Below are 26,119 nucleotides of genomic sequence, written 5' to 3'. Positions count from 1 at the left end.
GATTCGCGAGTAAATTGTGGTGCCAGTTGTTAGCTATGCGCCCTGGGCCCCGAGTGAGGGGGTGGTGGTAAGATGCTCGTCTACTACCGTGAAGGTTGCTGTCACGGTACCGGTTTCGAACCCAAAGGAGGATGTGTAGATAAGATATTTTCCCTAACGAACCTGAGGCGAGACCGCCGATAGACAGCGCTTTCATTTCCATCTCATTTATGGCAGTAAATTGCAATATAGCGATATGGCCAGAGTTGGAGAAGTAGTAGTACCTATGCACCCTGTATATACAGTCGAATCCCGTTATAACGAACGCCAAGAGACTGGAGGAATCACTTCGTTAAAACGAAATTTCGTTATAAAGGAATTCCAGGTTACCTAGCATTGTTCCTGTGCAAACTTATTTGGAGGATTAGAGAAGTGTTCGTTAAAACGAGATTTTCGCTATAACGATATTCGACTGTATATAAAAAACACCTGTCTTCGTACTGATATCCGGGTTTTTTTTCAGGTATAGTTATCAATCGGCTGTTTGCTATCAGAAACCAAGTTTCCCGATGTGATCACAATAAGTGGCTTGCACCGTGTGTGAATTAGTAGGAAGGCATTTACACAGCTTAGTAGGGGCAACCCAAAACCTCCTAGATATACTACCTCCTAGTACTTCTAGGAGGCTTTGGGCACCACCCCCCCCCCCCCGACGATGCGGTTAAAACGGCCCAGTGTCTCTGGTTTTCTTAAATTTGCGTCATACTATGCAACAAGACTCTCATCATCCAAGCATTATCTTACATCAAAGTGCTAGTGATCACCGAATTGCACAGAGATAATGAATGTTCTATTGAAATAAGAACCATGGTATATATATTTTTTTTAATGCCATCTCGGTCTGAAAAGGTTGAAATGGAGGTCAACAGAAGCCTTTGAGGATGTGGGTCAGGTGACCACGTGAAGAAATAGAAGAGGAAACACATTTAGTTTGTTTACGCGGGATGTCGAAATGGAATTACATACAAACACACACACACACAAGGAAAGCAACTTATATCCAATTATAACACGGTCTATTCCCTCGTTAAACACAAAACTAGTTCAAACCGCAGACAAAATGAAAAGTTTAAACACACACTCACACGGTGTGGTTTCTTTTTCTTACGGAAACGACTGATCGGGTTTTTCCCAAAAAAAGCGGTGGTCACTGAACGATACGCGTTTTTATGATGGACACCTCATGTGACGCGTTGAAAGCTGTCACGTATTCATGTCGTGTAGATTTTTGACCTACTTGATGATTTAGGATCGATTTTTCACTTTCACGTACAATGAAGCCGTTTCTTTGTTTGGCGCGGTGCGTTTTTAAAGACTATTCGACAGCACTTCATTGTGAAAAGTGTTGCTCTTTCGTTTCGTTTAAGCGTGAATTTGATTGGTTTTCTTTCACGTTCTCTGAGACGACCACGTTTATCGAGACAAAGAGATTGTCAATACGGGAATTATATTTCAAATCACCGATTGCCACGGGAAAAGTTGCCGGAAGAATTGGTGATTTTTGAAAATTGCGCCAATGGTTTGGAAATAAGGAACTTGAAGGAATAGGAATGCTGTGAAATGAAAAATGTATTTTATGGAAAAAAACATTGAATATATAGATAGGGTGCACAGCAAACGGAAGAGGGAGGGGGCTGTATGGTATTTTACTGGCGATGCGTTGATCCTAGAGGTATACTTCCAACTAGAGAAAGTTTCCAAATAAAGTGTAGTACTCAGATATGCCGTTCATGTTTTAAGGGGTTGTATAGTTATTAAAATAAAAATAATAACTTTTCGTTCAGTCCCCGTATGCCCCCCAAAACCCAATTAGAAATTTGCTGCCCTGTGTCTCCTGATACCAACGACAAAAAATTCCATGTTTCCAAGTGTAATATTCACTAAGTGAGATATTTTCGAGTTCGAAAAAAACAGTTAAATGCGGGTAAGGTGGTTTTCCGTATTCAGAACTGTTACCCCCCCCCCTCATTTTCAGTGATTTTCGAATTCGTATATCTCGGTGAATATTGCATTTAAAAACATGGAATTTGTTTTTAGTTGGCATCAGGAGAAACAAGGCAACAACTTTCTAATTGGGTTTTGGGGCATACGGGGATTGTATAAAATGTTTTTTTTATTTTAATAAAACTATACAACCCCTTGAAATATGAATGACATATCTGAGTCAGGGTCGTCTTAAGAGCATCATGGGCCCCCCAGGCCAAATGATTTTTCTGAGGCCCTACCAGGCAAATTTTCGAAAATCTCAATCAGATCCCATTTTTGTGAGGCCCCCGGGCCGTGCCCGGGTGGGCCCATGCCTTAAGACTGCACTGATCTGCGTACTACACACCCGTTATTTAGAAACTATTGCGAATTGCAAGTATACCTCCAAGATCAACGGTTCGCCAGTAAAATGCCATACCCGCTCCCACGTTTGCTGTGAACCCTGTATATATACGTTACTCCCAAGCCCGAAGTTGGCCAATCCGCGACGGGGTCAGCCCAGTTGATCCGCCAATGTCCGAAATTCGAGCTGTTGCCGGCCTCAATATATCGATCTCTATAGATCCCTATATCGGTCCCTATGATTCGGGGTCATCACCGCGTTGGCGTATTTTTTTGTGTGATAATTGGGCTGGCCCCGTCGCGAACTGGCCAACTTGGGGCTTTGACATGAATATATGTAAAGAAGAGTGTCCGTTTGTTTTGGTGTTTGTAATTCATACAAAACTACATTCGATCTTACTCCGATCATGATGAAATTTTGCAACTTTAATCGGTAATTAAGCATAATCACCGATAAAAGTGATATAAATGGAGTGAAATTCAATGAAACTTCCTTTATCGAGACGATTGGTGATTGTGCATGACCACCAGTCTATCACTTTCACACAGTAACATAATTATACGAACCAATTACGACCGAAGCCAAACGTCGTATAAACGAGGTGTCCGTTATCGAGAAGCTATACTGCAGGGATCTTCAGCCCGTTACTCGCGATCACCACTGTGTTTGCTGTCCGATGCACCCAGAGTGCTCGATGCTTACGTCTGATTTCGTGCTCGCGAGCACTTTTGGATCAACGTTCCAATTGAACACCTTGTACAAATTGCATTCAAAAATTGAAACCATCCTAGTTTTTCATGCATTTCCTATGTCAAACTTTCTGTAAGGTGTGCTCTTCTTTTGATGATGGGTACAGGCAGTGCTCGTGACTGGAGAAAAAGGTTGGAGATCTCTGCTCTACTGTATAGTGAACAGGGACTGACAAATGTCTGCCTCCACTTATGCTAATAATACAATTCCGGTACATGCGGGAATATGCGTGTACATGTAGTGAAACCTGACGTGAAGTTTTTTTTTGTTTCTCTGTAATGCTTGTTATGTGTAGTGCTGCCATCTGCCACCAGTTTTTCTAACTATGAGTGAAGTGTTACGATTGAATGATTTATCGTTGTAGGACCGTTGCTCTCTGTGGCGAGACTTTTTAACGGGGCGATCGGCTCGCATTCGCGCCTTGAAGTTGGGAACCACAGATAACCAACTTCAGCCGACCACCACTGTGGGGTTCGAACCCGGATCCTCGCATCGCGAGTCCGTCACTATAACCACTCGACCACCACAGCGGCTGTCAGCGACTTATATAGGAGCTTGTCAAATAATTCGACGTATAGTTGTTTTATGCGAATCTCAGTTCGTAAAAATGGGACGACGTGAAAAGCTATCTCTTAGAGGAAAAAGGTAAGATCATCGTTTTAAAAAAAAATATCGATTAATTTCTCGATAAATTAGATACAACACTAATATGCCTAAGGCCGGGATTACACTATAAAAGTTTCATAATAGTTCATTTATAAAACTTGAATAATTTAACCAACAAGGTGCAACCGATAGTCTTATTGATTGAATTTTTCAAGCTTTATAAATGAAATTTTATGAAACTTTTATAGTGTAATACTGGGCCTAAGACACTGGTAAACAATTTCTTGAAGAACAGCGATTTTTGTTCTGGGGGTATAAAAGAACGGTTAGGCCGTCTTCTTTCACTGTGATCGTAGAAGTAAATAGCAATAACCTTTTCAAACCTGAGCCAAAACTAGCTATTAGAAAGAGAAAAAAAAAAAAATTTTTTTGATTGATTTGCGTTTATATTGTATGTCAAAATGCCCTTTAAAAAATAATTAATTGATTGATTAATTAATTAATGTAAAGACTATATGAAATTTCAAACGTTTATCCGTCTCAAAATTCATTATTTTCAAGTGAACTCCAATGGAATAAAGATGGATGCACGATCTTCGCTTCCCATGCTTTCCAATGGGAAAAATCTCCTGTCTTTAAGTAACATTTAGAATTTTTCTATTCATTTTTCAAGCACTCGATTTTTTTTTTTAAATTTTGTGAATATTTTCATTCAATTTAATGAGATCTTTTAAGATTTTGACAGTCGATTTTTTTTGATTTTTTTGGAATTTTAACTTCAACGACATTTAAACCAAAATTTACCCATATTTTGTACCATAAAATTTCTTTAAATCATTTCAAATGAGAAATTTTCTCTTCAAAGCATGTAAAACCTCAGTGCAAAATATACATTGTATCTCAAAAAATACATTGTTTTTAGAAAAGAGCATTTTTTAATGTTGAAAACATCACCATATACAGAGTGCATGGCCCCCCCAAATCCAGGAGTAGGGCCCCTGGGCTGAGATCTTTCGAGGGGGCCCCGGTCAGACTTCTCACGGGCCCTTCTATAGTTCAGTTATATCATGAAAAAGCAAAAAATGATTAGAATCGTCCCGGGCCCTAGGGCTAGAGCCCTGTCAGCCCTCGCCTTCTGGGGGCCATGACAGAGTACATAGGAAAGTCTCTCTATCCTAGAGTAACTCGTTAACCGATAATCGCAGAAGCATACTTCCAAGTAGACAAAAGTTTCCAAATAACGTGTAGACCTCAGATATGTCATTCATATTGCAAGGTGTTGCATAGTTTATTAAAATAAAAAAAATTAACTTCTTTATTTACTCACCCAATTAAAAAGTTGTTGTCTGTCCGGATCACAACAAAACAAAACCCATGTTTTTAAGTGCAATATTCGCTGAGATATTTGAATTAGAAAATCACTAAAAATGAAGGAAAGAATCGCATAAACTGACGGACAAGCTCATTTCACGCTTCATATATATGTTGTTTTTCCCTCTCACTTTCAGCGAATTCAAATATCTAAGTGAACATTGCAGTTAACATGTAATTTTTTGTTTGTTTGTTTGTCTCAGGAGAGAGACAAGACAACAGCTCTTGAATTGGGTTTTTAGGACAGGGTGACTAAAAACCCAATTCAAAACCCAAAATTTTATTTCAAACCCAATTTTATTTTAATAACTATACAACCCTCTTGTAATGTGAATGTTGTATCTGAGGTCTACACGTTATTTGGATACATTTTCCCGTTTGAAAGTATGCTTCTAGGATCATACACGTGGTCAAAACAATCAAGCTATCGTACACTGTATATGGTAAAAAAAAAAACACCCATAATACCCATTTCTGTTGTTTTAGAAAGCATACCTTTTAGTGTCATTTTCAGTATAAAATACGACTCCACAAGTACAACACTTTTTTATCTGGAAAGAGTTGATTCCTTGCTGGTGTCATATTTTTGAGAGCTGTTGAAATTTTACTCAAAATTGACGGAATTCGAAGTAAAATTCAAGATAAAAACTATTCACCTTTACTGAGCAAGCTTTTATCTGTTTACAGTTAACATTAAGGCAAACGGTAAATTTTACCCTTAATTAACTATTTCAGATAATTAAAAAAATCCACTCGAATTAATGAAATTGCTGTGCTGGTGTATGATTGTTTCAGTTAAAAATTTTCTTACAACATCTTCTCAGAATAAGACAACCATAAGTATTCTTTATGGGCATTGTACAATATTTTATCACGTGTATATATTGTTTATAATTTTTATTAATTGCATTTTTAATTGGGTTGCTGTATTTTTGAAATATATGACATCCATATTTTTATGGGCATCTTTTTCTCAACCACCTCGTTGGGCATTTTGTTTGTTATGGCGTTGTATTTGTATTTATTTTCATCTGTATTTAAAAAAAATACTCAGTGCTGTATTATGGGTGCGCAATTTTCGCTTTCCAAAGAGTGATGCTTTCAACACTTTGTGTATTTCTCAGCACTGATATGTTACATGCTTTAACGGGAGGATTTCTCATTAAAATGATGAGAAGAAATTTTTCTGGCATTGGAGTATGGATAAAATTTGGTGATTTCTGAAAAAAAGGTGAATGTTGTTGAAATTGGAATTCCAAAAAAAATAATTCACAAATAACCAATTATTAAAATCCTAAAAATTTTCCTTAAATCGTATAAAAATATCCATTATAGGAAAATACATAATCCATATTTAAGTGGGGGGGGGGGAAACAATTGAGTGCCTAGAAAATTTTTAAATCTTCCTTAAAGTCAGGGGATTTCCTCCATAGGAAAGCATTGAAGCTAAGATCGTGCACCTATTCCCCTGAAATAGCATTTTAATGGAAAACATTAACATATACATAATCCCTGCCGGTAATTTATATTAAAATATTTAAAAATGCAGGCAGAACAAAAAACTCGACCGCAGCTAGACGCAAAAAAAAAATTGTATAGTATTTTAAAAATTGAAGAATAAACTTTTCCGGCAAATTTACGAGCACCTTAAAGAAAAATTAATAAATTAATCATTAATATTTGGCTTCATAATCACTGTTTCAAGTATAATATGGGAAAAAACAATCTATATACCAGTATTAGTTAGTTATCCGTATTCCCAAGGTAGATAGGTAGACTCTTTTTCCCAGTAGAGAAGACAACTTGGACCTGGAATGGTGTCTACGAATAGAAGAGAAAACGTCTTTTTCACTACTTCTTGCCTGAGACAAGTGTGACAAGAGTGCGATAAGAAATGTTTCCAAGAGGGTAGCCAAGTTTTGTATGTGGTGGTTGCCGTTTTTTCGCTTTCGCAATCTCCACTTCTGTTTTTTACGTAAGAACCTGTTTTATAACTTTCTTCTCTTATTTACTTCTTTTCTTCGTGTTTTCTTTTGCCTTTCGGATAATATAAGAAGAAACTCTCTTCTTTGGAGAAAGATTAATACACGAGATGGAGACACAAGGGCGAGGGAATTAAAAACGTGATGAGGAGGGGAAAAGAAACGATAATAATATTGATGCTAATTATGATGCATCCTGGAGACTTGGTCGTGACGTCACTTACATCTGTTTCTTATCATGTCATTCTCGATATAATTGCTTCTGAGATTTAAAGTCGTTCTTAAAAGTCCATTGGAGTCGATTTCATCCCGAGAAATGCTCGCCATAGTATTTTCGATTTCGAAATTGAGATCGAGGAACTGTTCCGGCAGTTTGAGGTTGTAATTGTGAATATATAATAGGGCAGTGAGAGATAGATGATGGGTTTTTTTCTCAGCCCAAGATATCAAGGAAACATTTTTAGTTTCTGGATATTATGCTGAGGTGAACTCGGAAGGAAAAGTCATCTTGTCTCCGCCGGGACACGAATCCAGGTCCTCCTGCATACTGGGCAAGCATGCCGCCATCTACACCAGTGGTCCTTAACCGGGGGCCATATGGCCCCTAGTGGTATTGGGATACTTCAAGCGGGGGCCATGGAATAAAATGGAGAAAAGGGCCATGACAGGTTGTTTGGATTGCTGCAGAGAGCTAAGAAAAATGAAGGTGTGAAGAAATAAAGTTTTTATATTAGTGACTATACACTTACAGAATCCAACATAATCAACCATAAAACCAGGGCCGTCTTTGGGGATGGACCCACCCGGGACTCATCGCCTACATTTTGAATCAGGTTCCTTAGGATGGGGTTTTCGCAGGCCCTCGGCTAGATTTTTCACAGCTCCTAGATTTTTTTTCACATCCTAGAGTGAAAAAACAAAAAACGATGAAAACCATATCAGGCCCCCGGACTTCAGTTCTGTCAGTCCCACTCTTGTGAGGGGTCATGCCAGGGGTCTCATGTCCATAAGTGACCCCACCTTGTGATATTTTGTATAGTACAATAAATTTTGAAAATAAGTAGGAAATATGTAGGCTGTTTATTTCCAGCTAAGTATAGGACTACCATAGCATCACTTTGCCTAAGGCACCCATCATGTTGAGATGGCCCTGAATAGAACTTGGACTAGCGGGGAGCTCAATAAATTCTACGCCACAGTGGGGCTGGGGGCCAATCTTATTTGCAAAATTTTCGTTCAGTATAAATTCACTGAAAAAAATAAATTCAATACGTATAAAGGATTTTGCTTCTAGATGGGGGTCGAAAACCCTGGGTAAGACAGGGGAGCCACGAGAAAAAAATATGATTCAAAGGGGGGCCACGGGCAAAAAAAGGTTAAGAAACACTGATCTACACTACTGGAGAGACACTACCCTGCCTTCCTTATTTCACGCACTGTGGCGTGAGGCGCTGAAGTAGAGGCATTAGTAGCCTCTACTTCAGCGCTATAAGCTTCGTCCGCCTACAAGATGACTTTTCTTTCCGAGTCACCTCAGCATAATATCCAGAAACTAAAAATGTTTCCTTGATAATAGGGCAGTGTTTCTCAACCCATGGTCCGCAACCAGATTTGATAAATATAATTCTAATAAAATGAAATTCTAACTGAATGAAAAATTGTTCAGCCTTTTGTAATTAATGTTAGGTTTTTTTTTTTTCATATGAGTTCAGATAAAAATTATACCTTCATACTTGGGTTCAGCATACATCATCTTGGAAAATGTTGGGAATTTGCGATCCTACGGGATGCGATAAATACGGAGTATCACTGGATTTCATCACAAAATGCAATTAACTGCCTCAAAGGCAATTTGCTAATTGCTGCTGGGTGGGAGGAAAATGAAGGACTGCTAAAAAAAAAAAAATTGCAGTGAATAAAAACTGTATTTCAAGGGAACAAAATATTCACATCATCAGACGGCCATATTTTATTGAGAAAGATACGCTGAGCTGTTATCTTAAATAGGATATAAAATACGGGACAATCGCCAACTGTCATCCAAAACCTTTGCCAGAAGAAGGCACAATCACCAGTTGTTATTAAAACTGCTGAAAAATAGCGAAAAAAACCATTGATTCTGAAAAACACGCGAGATGAATATTTATTATCATAATTATCATAATACTATATAATTTATATATATCATGAAAATGCTGTGTATTCATGTGGACCTTAGTAATTATTATAAATTCAATATTTATTGTATAAAGAAATCGGAACAATCAAAATTAAAGGAATGCCCCGTAATACGGGACACAAGTGGTCCGTCAAATTGTTTCAGAGATTCTACTGGTCCTTGGGTTCAGAAAGGTAGAGAAATGCTGTAGTAAAAGAGATAAATTGTGCAAAAATATTGCGATCTACAATTTACGAATCGAGATAATCGGCTCCCAGACTGTATGGTATACTGTGTGCATTACAGTCAAACTCGGTTCTAACGACTTTGGTTGTAACGACACCTTGTCTATATAACGTCAATTATTTGCGGTCAGGGCTGATTTTCTTAGACGCAGTGGTCTTCAATCTTTCAGACATCGCGCGCGGGCCGAATCGAAACTTCACGAATCCCGCGAATTATTATCTCACTATCTCATATTGATGTATTTATAATTATAAGAATCCAGATTCTTTCTAAGGGCTTTTTAACTGATTTACAGTGTGATCTTCATACATGTCCAACAGGGCTCCGAGTTAAACACGGGCGAAAATAATTGAATTTATTACATGCCTGACGCTCCGACTTACTCATTAACATGATCCATGTATTTTTCCGTAATACAGTCAAACCTCGTTAGTGCGTCACCCGGTTAACACGTCACTCCGCTTACCGGATCACTTTTTGGAAGTCCCAATTATCCTCATGCAGCAATTGGTACAGCTATGGCTTACTCCGTTTAACGAGTCACTCCGCTTATCAAGTCATATTTTTGCTCTCCCAAGAGTGACTCATTAACGAGGTTTGACTGTATATTTTGCCCTTCCCGAATTTTTTTTCCCACAAAATGTCCCGTTTTTTTTAAGGGAGCTTGGTCCAAAACATAACCTTTACTAGAATCTGGGATAGAAATAATTTGCATAATTTATAAATTATGTCATAATGACATAAGACTAAATATAAATATTCATCTCACATATTTGTCATGTTCAAGTATTACGTCATGATCGATGGGGAAGGGGAAGGGGTTCCGATTTGCTGACTTTTGATGACGGGGGGGGGCGGGTTTGGATAATGCTTACGTCATCAACCACCCTTTATGAAAATATGAAATATTTTTAATGGCATCTTATTGGGGGCGCCAAAAACGAGAAAAACCTTTCGATAGTTTGTGGGTAATTGAAGTAACATCTCTCCTATTGATAAGTGCCCTACAGAGCCACTTTGGTGATCCCTCAATGTTTCGCGGATCCGTGTGTCCGGGCCGCTTAAGTGCTCTGGAACTGTGCCACGCATCACTTAAATAATCTGAGAATGTACCGCGGGTAACTTGAGTGATGTAGAACCGCACTGGGGGCCACTTAAGTGCTCATAAACTACGTCACATGTCACTCAAGGGATCTTTAAATGTGTAACGGATCGCTTAAGTGTTCTGGAACTGTGTCCTGGGTCATTTAAGTGATCTGAAAATATGCCACGGGCCACTTAAATGTTCTGGAATTGTACCACGGGACACAAGCGATCTGTAAGTGTGCCGCTTAGTTCATTTTTACGAAATTAGGTTTGAGGAGAGAGGCCGCATCAGATAACCCTCAGGGCCATATTTGGTTCACGGGTCAAGGGCCTTTATGGGATTTAACATTATACGACTTAGAGGGTGGGTCGCATTGAGTTTATTAAAGATAAATTTTGAGTTCCTAGCCTTCAAATAACATTGAAATTAACAGAAATTGATTTTAATAACATATACAGGTATTTTCTTCCGAAATTTCAATTAAAAAAAATATTTTTTAGCATTAAAAAGATAAATTTGTGATCGTGGGAGAGGGGGGCACGAGCGCCCTCTATCCCCCCCCCCCCGTGTACGTCTCTGATCCCACCAATATGCGTTAGGATTCAGAGGGGGCAGAGCTGATGACGAAATTTTGCTGACAAGGGGGGGGGGTCAGAGTTTTGCTTTCTTTTGCTGATAAGGGGGGGGGGGTCAAAAATGGCTGAAAATTTGCTTACGTAATACTTGAACGGCCCCCTTACACGTTGGAGATGAAAAAAAAAATGGATTTGGCTCCTACCTGGTCGTCTTACATCAGCACACCGAGCTTTGGCCAGGCAACTCCGGCCACTTCGCGAAATGACCGCCCAAAGTCCGAATCATTTCTGCAATTCGGACTTCGGCCAAAACTCTTGGACAATTCGCGAAGCGACCGGCCCCGTCGCGAATTGGCAGTAACGTATATATTTCTTTTATTTTAAATCAACGTTGCGGGTTGTTATTTTTCCCAGGAAAAGTCTGGTTGAGAGAGTTGCGTGTTCACTTCCGAGAATAGCCTTCTTGAAATATTAGCGTCGATGGTTTTTAGAAGAAGAAATACTAAAGAGAGGGAAATGAGTAAGAAATGGTGGTTAAAAATGTAAGGACCGATGGGGTGGTCGAATTTTTGTGAGCAGACAGACGCAAAAAACTATTTAGCTTAAATTAGTCATAACAAGAACCTATTTTTTTTTAGATCTAGGGCAGAGGTTTCTAACGTAAAATCTCTCATTCTTGATGGTTATGAGGTTGTGGTTGTTCCCGCGGAACCCAAACAAATTTTGAATATTTTTCTAATGTACAGGGTGTCCCGTAAAGTTCATGAAGTAAGTTTTGTGGTTGGAGAAAACTCACTCCTAGAGAGTATTTTTTTCTCCAAAAATCAAACGTTTTTACGACATATAAGAGAAGGTTCCTTATACAGGACGGACGCTACTCAGACGTATGTAGCGCCCATTGTGATGAAGGTGTTTTGATGATACTTGGTACATATATAAGATATAAGGACCATGAAGGAAAAGAAAGATTCAATAAAAACAAAATAGTTCAATTTTTACCACTAGGTGGAGAAGTGGCACGCTTTTATTGCAGTTATCTTTTCCCATGGTCCAAATAACGTGTGTACCAGGTTTCAATGAAATACGTCCAGCTTAAATTATACTGACACTACTCCCCGACCTACGTAATACCCTTTTGTAGTGGGTGTATTTCATTGAAACTTGGCATATACGTTATTTGGACCTATGGGAAAAAGATAACCGATAAAAAGCGACACTTTTTCACCTGATAGTCGAAAATTGAACTATTTTTTTTATTGAATCTTTCTTCTTTCCCCATGGTCCACGTATCCTATATAACTGTTATCAAGTTTCATCAAAATACTTCTATCAGAATGGGCGCTACATACTCCGAGTAGCGTAAGTTTATTTATAACCACTCTGTATGCAGTCATCATATCAGTTAAATCATATGCAGTTTTCATGCACATATTCTTCTCATTTAATTGCTTGCAGCTCGTCATTTAATATCTGAAGTTCGTCACTTAATTTTTCTTCAAGTTCTTCATTTAATTTTTCTCCAAGTTTTTCATTTAATTTTTCTCCAAGTTCTTCATTTAATTTTTCTCCAAGTTCTTCATTTAATTTTTCTCCAAGTTTTTCATTTAATTTTTCTCCAACTTTTTCATTTAATTTTTCTCCAAGTTCTTCATTTAATTTTTCTCTAAGTTCTTCATTTAGTTTCTCTTCAAGTTCTTTAATTTGTTGAAGTTCGTCATTGTCATTTAATTCCTATGCAGTTTTTCCACGCCATTTAATTTCTGGAAGTTCGTCATTTAATTCCTATGTGGTTTTCGTGCCATTCAATTTCTATGCATTTCGTCGTCCAACGAGCTCGAAAGACAGGAAAGAGAACGTATTGGTCACCGAAGAGAGGCGTGAATTTCTACGTTAAATCATCAATAAGAAAATCCTTTTCACAAACATCGAAAACGTCAGTCTCTTCCTTCCTTCATCGAACAAAGATCTCAACCTTGACAACCTTATTCAAGATGGCCGATGACCTTTCACGACGATAACTTCGATTTTTATTCGTTTCTTCCCCGTCGAATAAATTGACTTGTTGAGGGAACAGGATATTATTATTCTGTTGTGTGTGTTTGTGAAAAACCTCATCGACTCTTTTTTTTTTTTGGAAGAAAACCGAACGAAACTCTGAACTCTTAAATCATCGTCGAATATATGGACGCTATTGACGGAAAAGCATTCGATTGTTCGTCAAAAATTAAATATAAGAGAATAATTATCGGAATTTTTTTTTTTATGTATATATAGTCGATCCCGGAAATTCATGTTTGAAACATGTCTGTCCTTGAAAATGAAAAGTTGCTTAAAATGACATTAGAATCCATCCGCCATAACTCTTCTTAAACGGGAAATACTTAGGAGTAGAGCAACTCAACTAAAATTTTTAACTGCGATCAACTATTGGTCGATTAACTCTCGGGGGTTCTGACCAGGTGGTGCGGCGTCACGGTAGGGAAAGGTAAAGAACTGTCTTTGTCCGACACAAATCATTCAAACCAACTCCTCCCCCAACTTTATTTTCTTTCATGGTCGAATTTTTATTAATACCCGCACCACCACAACCCATCCGTTTCTCGGAACTTCATCACATAATCAGTAATTCTGCGTTTCACTTTTTGTGGTTAATTTCCTTTCCCTCACAAAAATTCCCTCCCCTGGCCTATTCCCGCGTCATTTCAACTTTTTCCGGGGGAGGGGACGGCAAAGACCATATACTCAATACATACATGTATTTGTTACTGCTAAAGCCCTAAGTTGTCAACTTCACGAACTGGCCAGTCCAGTTGAACTACTACAACTAAACCACACATGCACCTCGTCCATATTCCTCTGCGGAACTTCTAACGAATTGGTACACGCGGGAATGTGCGTGTTCGCGTAGTGAAACCTGACGTGAAGTTTGTTTCTGTGTAATGCTTGCTGCCATCTGCCACCGGTTTTTCTAACTATGAGTGAAGTGTAATGATTGAATAATTTATCGTTGTGTAGGTCTGTTGCTCTCTGCGGCGAGACTTTTTAATGGGGAGACCGGCTCGCATTTGCGCCTCGAAGTTGGAAAGGCTCAGTTGAACCGGCAAATATCTGCAATTCGGGCTTTCACCGGGTGTGGTTGGCCCTATATGTCAAACCCTACTATTCAGGGTCATCACCCCGTTGGCGTACTTTTTTTGTGATAATTACGGCCATTTATAATTACCATAGCTAACCACAATTACTATGCTTAGCTATGGCAACCCTAACGATCAAAGGAATCTGAATATCGATATCTTAGTGATACATATACAGGGATCGACATATAAAGGGGCTGGTGAAAGCCCGAATTTCGGGCACTTCGGATAAACTGAGCCGGCCAGTTCGTGAAGTGGCCAACTTCGCGCTTTGGAAATAACATACATATGTACCATTCATGGTGTATTTTTTAAAGCCGGGAGGGGGGGGGGGGGAGACAAATGACGGACCTGAATCTATCTAAAAAAAATTTCACTTCAAAATAGAATCCATACACCTCCGAGCTGATTACATTTTATTTTATTTGCGTTGTAATAGTACCGTACACATAATACAGTGATTGCTCAGTCGGGACTCAGTCCCACGAGGACGCAACACTTCAGGCCAGTGTTTATCCTCCTCCTCCGGTGTAGAGAGACGGCGACGTGCGGCCCGAGTGTCGGACACTGAACGTTCCACGGACGCCATTCGTCCGACGAACCACCGTCCTGTCCGTCCGAGGACACCGTCACGCAACGCTCGTAGTCGATCTCGTACCTCGGCAGCAGTGGCGTACACTTACCTTTGTCCACGTTGCGGAATTCCGAGTTGCTGGCCGTTATCGCTTCATGGAATGAGAGAAAAAACAAGATGACAATATATTGATAAAGGCTCTTTTTTTTTCGCAGCATCATGGGGCTCCAGCGGGCCGAATAATGTTAAGGGGCAACTTACTGGGCTCGAAGTATCTACCTATTGATTTCATTCTTACTATCGAAAATTGGTACTAGATTCATTGCCGTAACTAGGCAGATGCAACAGGTGCACCCACGCAGGCCCCACTTGGAAGGGGCCCCAGAAAAGGGGACTTGATACAAATTCTTGCATAGGGCACAGGAATGGATAGTTACGGCACTGACTAGATCATATAGCTAAGGCCCTCTACATACTTGAGGCCCCGGTACGTGACCGGATTGGCCGATTCGGGCCTCAAGAAGGACCGAATTTTTCATTATCTTAGATTCACATAAAAATTCATGTTTGATGAAAAAATTTTTTTTTGAATTAATGATAATTCCTATTTAATTTTGAAATTATTTTTTCATCAAATAGGAATTTTCATTCACTCTGAAATTATTTTTCCTATTGAGTAGGAATTTCCATGCGAAAAATTCAATTTCATTATCAAAAATAATTTCTGAATTAATGAAAATTCTTATTTGATGAAAAAATAATTTCTGAATTAATGAAAATTCTTATTTGATGAAAAAATAATTTCTGAATTAATGAAAATTCTTATTTGATGAAAAAATAATTTCTGAATTAATGAAAATTCTTATTTGATGAGAAAATAATTTCAGAATTCATGAAGATTCTTATTTGATGAAAAAATAACTTCAGAATTCATGAAAATTCTTATTTGATGAAAAAATAATTTCTGAATTAATGAAAATTCTTATTTGATGAGAAAATAATTTCTGAATTAATGAAAATTCTTATTTGATGAAAAAATAATTTCTGAATTAATGAAAATTCTTATTTGATGAGAAAATAACTTCAGAATTCATGAAGATTCTTATTTGATGAAAAAATAACTTCAGAATTCATGAAAATTCTTATTTGATGAAAAAATAATTTCTGAATTAATGAAAATTCTTATTTGATGAGAAAATAACTTCAGAATTCATGAAAATTCTTATTTGATGAAAAAATAATTTCTGAATTAATGAAAATTCTTATTTGATGAAAAAATAACTTCAGAATTCATGAAAATTCTTATTTGATGAAAAAATAACTTCAGAATTCATGAAAATTCTTATTTGATGAAAAAATAATTTCTAAATTAATGAAAATTCTTATTTGATGGAAAAATAATTTCTGAATTAATGAAAATTCTTATTTGATGAAAAAATAATTTCTGAATCAATGGAAATTAATATTCAATGAAAAAAAAATTTCGGATTAATTTAATTTTCTACATTGTACATAGTTTCTCAGTTTATTGCCTAATACAGTCGAATCCGATTATAACGAACTCCAAAAAGACCGTAGAAATCACTTCTTTATAACGAAATTACGTTATAAAGGAATTCCAGGTTATTTGAAAATGTCCCTACGTAAACTTACTTATCTGGGGGATTAGAAAAATGTTCGTCAAAACGAGATTTTCGCTATAACGGTATTCGTTAAAACGGGATCGACTGTACATACTTCTTCTGATAGGTTCTGGTGTTTGTAATTAAATAATTCAAAAAGGATAATAGCTTCATTGTACAAAATAATGTCTACAGTAAGGTATTTCCCCTGTAATGGACCTTCTTTCAGGTCGTAATCTCTTCGAATTATATTACTTGTGTGAATTGTTTTCTGCATTTTTTCACTCATTATTTAAGCTTTTCGAAGGGAATGTTTCATTTAAATCGTTCTACCAAAAATGTGAGGTTTCATCATATTTTCAAAGGGAGTGACTCCACTTGTTAATCAACAACTAATTTGGCGTGTCTCTGGTGTGGGTCAGAAAAGACACAGTAACCTTGAATCCTAGGCACGGTCTTCACGTTTAGATTACATTACTTTTACATTTAGCGCTAGATTAGCTAATTTGGCAAGAAGTCTCGCAAATTACACGAATTCTTTCGAAAATCTTTTTCGAGCAATTTTTTCTATGTAAAAAACCGTAAGAGTCTATTGGCCTTCGCGTCTAGAAAATAATATGGGATAAGTTAGAACTGTATAGTTGGCATCCATAGGGTGGTCCTACATCCCATTTTGTTTTTTGGTTCAGCTTGGCTGTTTCTGACCCTTTACACTCCGCGACACTTCCCAGCAGCAATCAGCTGGATTGGGGTTCGGTTTGGCTTAACTTGGTTGATTTTGATTTAATGCTGTTCGGTGACAAATAATACCGTAAAGCACGGGTTCTTAACCTAAGGGTCGCGATCAAAACTTGGGTAGCAGGGCTTCCGAGATGGGTCGTTGTCCGAATCCAAATGGTCCAAACCCATTAACAGCCGGGTACCCTGAGCTATGGGTCCCGACCGAAACTTGATTCGCAGGTTTCTGAGAACGGTCGTACCGATCTACTTGCATCCATCGATTCTTGAGAGCTATGGATCACGACCTAAACTTCATTAGTGGTGGGCTCCAGAGATAGGTCGTATATTTACGGCCAGGGCGTTTTTTTTCCCGAGATGGGTCATACAAATCCACTAACAAGCAGGGATTCTTGAGCTATGGATCACGACCCAAACTTCATTCCCAGGGGATTCCGAGATGGGTCGTGCAAATTCACTTACAGCAAGGGATTCCTAAGCTATGAGTCACGACCCAGTCTTCATTCGCAGTGGGTTCCTAGATAGGTCGTAAAAATCCACGTACAGTCCTGTTATAAATACACTTATTGCGTTACCGATTTCACTAATTTCGAAAAACAAAATCCCGTGGGTCGCGAAGCTGATCTTGTTCTTGTTGATTTTATGTCGCGGTTGGGAAAGGTTAAGAACCTCTGCCGTTAAGAGGATAGTTAGACTGATGTCCCGTTTTCAGGTCTCAATGAAATACGGTCAGTATTGCCATCATGCTACGTTATATACTCACCGGTGAGGATGTAGTTCCTGGGGCACTGCCTGTAGTCTTCGAGATGGATGTGCAGTAGCCTGGATGGTTTATCACTGAACAAGTCATGGTCGCCCCAAAGAAAACATTTCACTTTGTCCAGGTCTTTGAATCCGTCTTTGTCGTCCCTGCGATTACCGATACATAATTAGTCAAGTATTGTATTGTATTATTTAAAATCTGCTGCGGTGACGATTTAAGAATAATCACGATTAATTAGTTTTTCAATTGTATGTTACTGCCAAAGCCCGAATGTTACTGCTAATTTGTGAAGTGGCTGACTCCGTCGTGAATTGGCCAAGAGTTTTGACCAAAGTCCGAATTGCAGAAATGATTTGGAGTTTAGCCGGCCATTTCGCGAAGTGGCTGGAGATCCCTGGCCAGAGCTCGATGTGCTGATGTACGACAGCACGGTAGGAGCCAAATCCATTTTCTTAATCGCCGATGTGTGATACATGTCTATATACAGTCTAATCGCGTGATAACGAACTCCAAGAGACCAGGAAAAATCACTTCGTTTTAACGAAATTTCGTTATAAAGGAATTCCAGGGTTACCTAGCATTGTTCCTATATAAACTTATTTGGGGGATTAGAAAAAGTGTTCGTTAAAACGAGATTTTCGCTATAACGGTATTCGTTAAAACGGGATCTGACTGTATAGCAGCTGCAATGGATAAAGCAGCTGCTATACTATTTATCTCGTCATTGGATTAGCTCCATGTGACGAGAGAAAAAAAACACTATATAAAAATTATTAAATATACATTTGGATTTTACTGCCACATTTTGGAAAAAAAATTATTAACGCATCGTGACTTCGGTTTAATGAGTTGCCATAACTTACGCTGACATAATTATCATGAAAAAATACTCCAACTTGGTGATGATTCCGAATAATCATCGGACTTTGGCCGAGTATCACCAACCATTTCCCAAAGCCGCTGTGGTGGTCAAGTGAATGGTCATAGTGACGGACTCGCATCGCGAGGATCCAGGTTCGCACCCCACCGTCTCCACAGTGGTGGTCGGCTGAAGTTGGTTTCCTGTGGTTCCCAACTTCGAGGCGCAAATGCGAGCCACTCTCCCCATTAAAATGTCTCGCCACAGAGAGCAACAGGCCTACAACGATAAATTATTCAATCATTAAACTTCACTCATAGTTAGAAAAGCTGGTGGCAGATGGCAGCACTACACACAACAAGCATTTACACAGAAACAAACTTCACGTCAGGTTTTATTACACGTACACGCATGTACCAATTTGTTATTGGTTCCGCAAAGGAATATGGACGAGTTGCATGTGTGATTTAGTAGTACAGACGAATACCGTTATAGCGAAAATCTCGTTTTAACGAACACTTTTCTAATCCTCCAAATAAGTTTACATAGGAACAATGCTAGGTAACCTGGAAATTCGTTATAACCAAGTGATTCTTCCAATCTCTTGGCGTTCGTTATAACGGGTTTCGACTGTAGCAGTAGCCATTTCCCAAACTGGTCGGCTAATATCCGAAATTCGGATATTGGCCGGCACAATATTTTAACGAGATTGGCCAATTCGCGAAGTGGCCGGTCACATTACGAAATGGCTAATCTCGGGTTCTGTAAGTAACATATATGCAGTGAAACCTCGATAGAACGATATTCGGCAGAACAAGAAAAAATATCGTTATATGGAGAGGCAACATTATCTTCACGTGTATTAAAACGCATGCTGTCGTTGTCATCATTTCTGAATCAGCATTGTCAATACCACCATAACATGCACTTTTATAGTTTATTCGTCGTAAAAAGTTGTAATTGATAAGTTCATTACAGTCGAATCCCGTTTTAACGAATACCATTATAGCGAAAATCTCGTTTTAACGAACACTTTTTCTAATCCCCCAAATAAGTTTATATAGGAACAATGCTAGGTAACCCTGGAATTCCTTTATAACGAAATTTCGATATAACGAAGTGATTCCTCCGGTCTCTTGACGTTCGTTATAACGGGATTCGACTGTAATGAAAATTAATAAACTTGGACCGCATCGCACTTTCGTGTCTTACACAGAAAGCAGCGACGCCAATAACTTCCTTTAGCTTTCGGTGATCCTTTAGTGCAAAATGTCGATGTTTAGTTATTATTACGTACGAAGATTATTATGTACTATTTCGTCGTGTTAAATAAACTTAAAAAAAAAAACGATTTTGGGCAAAATATAAAAAAATACCGTTTTCTTTTATAGCGGTTTCAAAAATCTCCTAAAACATATCGTTATAGAGGGATTTATCGTACTTAAGGATATCATTTTATCGAGTGGAGTTTAGCATTAGACTAAATTCAATTTCAAACAAGATTTGAAAAAATATCGTTGCAAAGGGATTTGTCGTTATATCGAGTATCGTTGTAGCGAGGTTTCACTGTAGTTTAAAAATTCCGGTTGGTTTTTTTTTCTGTTATCGTAAAAAAGTTCTATTTTTAATTTTTCAACTTTTAACCATTTTAATTTTTTAATTTCTGCCTTTCCCGTAATTAACCAATTCCTTTCGGTTTTTAATTTTTTTTTAAATATATACAGTCAAACCTCGTTAATGAGTCACTCTCGGGAGAGCAAAAATATGATTTAGTAAGCGGAGTGACTCGTTAAACGGAGTAAGCCACAGCTGTGCTAGTTCCTGCCTCAGGACAATTGGGACTTCTAAAAAAATCGACCTGGTAAGCGGAGTGACGTGTTAACCAGGTGACGCACTAACGAGGTTTGACTGTATTTCTGTTATTTCTCTTCTTTTTCTTTTTTAAATTTTAAATTTAACACCACTTTACTTTTTTTATAATAAAAATTTTTCAATTTGAAAAAAAAATTGCCATTCTTTTTGCATAAAAAATCAATTCTTATCTATTTAATTCACTTATTTTTTATTTATTTCATCTACTTATTTTCTTTTTTATTTACTTTATTTAGGGAAAAAATTTAATTTATTTTGTTTACGAGTATTTACGCATATTTCATTATTTTATTATTTAATAATATTTTATTTGCGTAAATGTTTTAGTTACGAATATTTTATTTATTTATTTGTTATTTTGATTAATAAATTCCAGCTTGTTTTTGATATTGTTATTTTCCCTTTTTTCTTTAAAAAAAAAATTTTTTTTCAATTTTTTTTCATTTCATTCGTCTCAAAATTTTTATTTCAATATTTTTAAATTCTTTTTATTGATATTTTTCAGATTTAATTTTTTTTTATATTTTTAACATTTTAACGTTTTTTTCATTTTCTCTTTTTTTTTAAAAAACAATCTAATTTCTTCACTTTTTTTTCTAATTTTTCATCAATTTCATTACATTATTTTTAATGTATTTTTACATTTAAATTTTTTATTTTTTCATTCCGGTTTTCGAAACCACTTTCTTTTTGTTAAATTTGACCTTTTTAATGATTTTTCAGTATAAAATATTACATATCTATATTTTCCCACAAAACTCACAATCATGTACATAAAGTTTCTCATCACGTCTTTTCCAACTCGTGTCATCATCAACACGAGATGAACGAAATCGAAATTCACTTTCATCTCAAATAAACCGAAAATATCAGTCTCATACTTATCAAATGTACCTCCAAAAGGTGCCATGATGGCTAAAAGTCAAGGCCAAACATCATAATCATTATTTTATCCGCTAATGTTATCAAGGATGCGAGCAATAATAACGGACGGGCGTGATACCAACAGTACAAAATTACAGGCCTTGCCACAATATAATTGCGTTTTTATTTTTTCCTATGGTTTCTTATTATTCTCTTTTTTTTGCAAGAAGAAATGTATTTTCTCTCGTAATAATTAACAAAACGGTCAAGGCCGAGACAGAATGGTTAAATACCAGAGTTATATATCCACCGCGATTTGATGATTTTCTAATATGTTCTCGACCCGTGGCCCGCGGGACAAATGGGACCCTTCAAACCTAATTTTGTAAAAAAAATCAACTATGCGGCACATTTCCAGATACTTTTAAGTGACCCACGGTGCAGTTCCACATGACTTTAACGGCCCGTGTTATATCGCAGATGGCTCAAGTGACCCGCGGCACCGTTCCAGATTACTTAAGCGACATGTGGTAAATTCCCAGATCACTTAAATGACCCGCATTTTAAAATAAAAACTAAAAAATATGTATTTTCCATAATCGATTATCCCCCCCATAACTCGAAAACCGTTGGAGATAAGACAAGGTTGGTAGGCATAGGCGCCGGAACCTAGGGGCTGAGGCCATTTGAGTCCCTCCCCGACAATAAATTTTTTAAGGGGGCTGAGCCCCTACAATAATTTCTGAAAAAACAATGTAATGCACCATCCCTCATCTGCGTACGTGCTAAAGTCCCGTATATACGGGACGACCAACATCTTTCAGCCCTCCCAATGTTTTCTTCACGTCGGGGCCTCTGTTGGTAGGGTGTTTCACTTAGGTTCGTCTATCCCTCCCCTTTCGTTAGGCAGAACATGTCACGTTCATCCTGCATATAAGCTGATTCATCACTAAAAAAGATCAACGGTCTCACTTACCATATGCCGATAATCATGCCATTCCTATGGTTGGTGATGTCTGGATGGTTGCAGTCGACGTTCCACGGCTCTATAGGAGGAAGGTTCGGTTGCGAAGCCTGGTCGTCCGTCCTGATGATGTGGAATTTGATCTCGCGCTGCCATTTCTGAAATCCATGAACATAATCAGAAATCGTGCCGGACCAAGTCCCGATAATGTCAAAGAATTCAATACTCGACTATAGCTTGGTCACGTGAAAGGATGGGTAGAGGCTATGCATGGTTCCGCCACCCCCACATCCTCCAGCAAGGCCCCTAGACTTGGAGGATCTTTTGTGGGGGCCCCAGATCTTAGTTTATCGGCTCCTTTACAGTGAATTTCAATGTGCAAAACAAAAAAAAACAAAAAAAAATAGTAGGAATCGTCTGGGGTAGAGCCACGAGGCGGTGTCAAATGGATTTTACGCCAAATGAACCTTACAGTCGGATATGGATCTTATACCTGTGCAACCAATGGAACCTGTGGTAAACTAAAGAATAGATAGGGTAAGGTGGGATTCACTGTATAAACAGGTATCCCAGAACTCTACCGAAAAACATTGAATGGTTGTCAGTACAACAAATGAACTCGGGACTGAGATCACATGTAAAAATGCGCTAAACAAAGTATTCATTTGTGACTTAAGGTTAAATCGCAGAAATTGCTTGTCTTGACGTATACTCTCACTCCCTCTCTTTGGCGCCCCCTTGGCATTAGAGTTCTGGGCCACCTTGCATAAATGAGATCTATGCATAGATACCGCCAGAGGGCGACGGAAATGTTTCAGAACTGTGGGTCTTCGGCTTGAGCTTTATGTATGACTTCTGAACTATTCATCTTCTCAGCCCCCAAGGCCACAAATACTGCGAGTGTTTTTTAATTATCCACAACACTCCCAGATATCTACCCGTTTTTTGGGCATCTATCTGTTAATGACTTTTCTCTCACACATAATGCGTCTTTCTATTATATACATTCAACAGCGAAAAAGAACACATATAGATTTTGATTTGCTATTTGACGCATTTGATTTGCTATAAACCACAAAAATCTCAGCGTTAACCCATGTAAACATCGCTTACCATGTACACGGACCATCCTTTCCTGTCAGCAGTCGACGTCACATTCCCGCTCCTGCACAATTCGCAGCCGATCTTGCCGCGTCCTTTCGGTCTCTGTAGGTCCGAGGAGTTCTTCGAATAATTTACCGCGAAGAGACCGCAATGGGAATCGAGCTTGCAGGCCGAGGCACACGTTGAAAGTGAATAGGCATCTATGGCCGATATTTTAGCCTTAGGTTCGCAGGCTATGTCCAAATCCACCAGCCGATAGAGCTGCTCGTTCTTATTGGACGCACAAATCGCGACGGCGAGGGTCTTCAACAGGACCGCCAAAAAGAACCGAGACTCGACAACGGATCTTGCCATACTGCCGCTCCAGGGCGTTCCAACAAATAAATGATTTGATCCCACGTGCGTGTACGAATGAAATACGGACCCCATCTCCATTTCTTGAAACTATTCTCTACTGTTTCCTGAGAAACCTCCAACAAATCTGACATTTTTCCAATTTCAGTAATGTAATAATGTACACTAATTACGACGCTGTAAAAAACACCGACTGCCGACACTGTAATTTAACGTTATCGATCGGTGGTTAAATTACACGGTTTCCCAGCGCGTTTGGACGTTTCTTTGCACGAACCTTAGAGAAAGCTGACAGTAATTACTTCCTTTAATGTTCATGCATTTATTAGATATGGTTTAATGGGATTTACAGGTTTATGTAATGTCATGACTACGTAATTGATGACACTGCTCTAGGAATAAATAAGTACAGCCCATGTGATTTTCAAGTTTTGGTGTTTTTGCCACTCGGTGTAATAACTGCTTGCCTCAAAATTAGCCGTTTGTTGGGAAGGGGGGAGGGGGTGTTTTCAACCTTAATGTTTGAACCAACTGGGCTGAATAATCATCATTTATGTAATTTGATTTACGTACATGAAGAACATCGATTCTATAAAAAAAAATTTCCACGCGAATCCGCTTTTACTTTTATAGAAAATTGGTGCCTTTTCTCCCGACCGCTGCCTGCATTCGTCAATTTGCAATGGCGTCTGTGTTGTCGAAATGCCTTTCTTCTGAGCTGTCTACAACCGTAACTGTTTAACTGTTCTGCCAGAATGCCGTAAAACTTTGGGACACGGTCATCTTAACACGTGGGCCCAATCAGGTAACGGCCGGGAGTTTTGGCCAAAGTCCGATTTTCAGAAATGATTCGAACTTTGGCCGGCCAATTCGAGAATTGCCGGAGATCCCTGGCCAAAGTTCGATGTGCTGGGCCCATCGGTGCGACATGATGTAAGACGGTACTGTAGGCGCTGATTCCTTTTTTTGTAATCGCCAACATGGGCGGTGATACGGGGGGGGGGCCATTGCTTCCCCCCCCCCCAGCGTCAAAGGTGGAGTCGACTGATCTAATGTATATATGAATTGACATCATCATCATCATCGTGCCCCCCCAGTCTTCCAAATCTATCTCCGCCTATGATCACCAATGGGTGATACATGGCGATTCGGCAGTAAATTGTCCTTAGACGATTCGCCGGGGCTATTGTCGGCGAATTGAATTGCATTGGGTGATACATGGCTATACAGGGTGTCCCTGAACTCATGAGCCAAACTTCAAAGGAAGGTAAGATACACATAAAGAAACACATTTTTTGTATGAGGCAATGTGGGGTCAGAAATGAAAAGTGTTGGCGGAAAGACACGAAATGCTGAGGAAATGAGAAAAGCTTTTTATTTACATTAATAATTACAGTAAGTGCTCAAATGTGCCACCACTAACATCGTTGCAGGCCTTAATGGTCGAACGTTTCGGCATTTATCATTTATCAGCAAGACTTTCACAAAATGTTGTACATAAAAAGTTTTTTTTTTTTTTCATTTCCTTAGCATTTCGTGTTTTTCCGCCAACACTTTTCATTTCCGACCTCCACATTGCTATACAAAAAATGCTTCTTTGTGTGTGTGTCTTACCTTCCCTTACCCAGATAGGATGTCGTGACCAAATAAGATGGGTTGCCATAGCTAACGTGGCCATAATTATCACGGAAAAATACGCAAACTTGATGATGATTCCCCCGACTGATGTCTTTTGTCATCGGACAGTGGCCTGGGATCCACGGCCACTTCGCAAACTGCATGGACAAACCACGAAATTCCGCTATTGGCCAAGTCAATTTAAAATGAAATTATCTACTTCGTGACCTGGCCAATTTCGGGCTTTGGCCAGTGCCGTCTTAACGCATGGGCTCACCCGCCACTTGGCCCGGGGGCCCCTTAATCCTCTTAAGACGGCCCTGTCTTTGGCAGTATATACAGTATATTCATCTCGTAAATTTTTCATATACAATTTTTTTTTCTTTCGTATATAACCTGCATTTAATCCCTTTGCGATTTGCAGTAGCACTCATTTCTTACTCAGGCCAACTTTTTTTCCCAGCAATTTTAACGATGATTAGTAAAGCTAGGATTTCGCTATTTTTACGTG

General features: G+C 38.5%; 2 protein-coding genes across 2 annotated transcripts in view; both read right to left on the bottom strand.

The window, feature by feature from the left end:
- The window catches only part of LOC149068822 (hemocyte protein-glutamine gamma-glutamyltransferase-like), a 34,463-nt gene extending 27,279 nt beyond the window's left edge, over positions 1-7,184 (bottom strand). The window contains exon 1 of the mRNA XM_089250753.1: positions 6,830-7,184. The gene's annotated coding sequence lies outside the window, so the exon portion shown is untranslated. The remainder of the gene's footprint in view (positions 1-6,829) is intronic.
- A 7,558-nt stretch (positions 7,185-14,742) lies between these two features.
- Positions 14,743-23,991, bottom strand: LOC149068821 (uncharacterized). The gene is made up of 4 exons (XM_089251225.1): positions 23,647-23,991; positions 22,546-22,691; positions 17,975-18,120; positions 14,743-15,002 (listed from the first exon to the last, which is right to left on the bottom strand). Exons 1-4 carry the CDS (start codon positions 23,989-23,991, stop codon positions 14,743-14,745), a joined length of 897 nt encoding a protein of 298 aa, XP_089107351.1.
- Between the last annotated feature and the right edge of the window lie 2,128 nt (positions 23,992-26,119).

The sequence above is a fragment of the Pholcus phalangioides genome, unplaced genomic scaffold (assembly GCF_987345545.1).
Source record: "Pholcus phalangioides strain wild (caught in Gottingen) unplaced genomic scaffold, Ppha-v1.0 ptg000024l_1, whole genome shotgun sequence".
In the NCBI taxonomy this organism is placed as follows: domain Eukaryota; kingdom Metazoa; phylum Arthropoda; class Arachnida; order Araneae; family Pholcidae; genus Pholcus; species Pholcus phalangioides.
The sequence above is the reverse complement of the archived record's forward strand: the minus strand, read 5'-3'. Positions and strand labels throughout refer to the sequence as shown.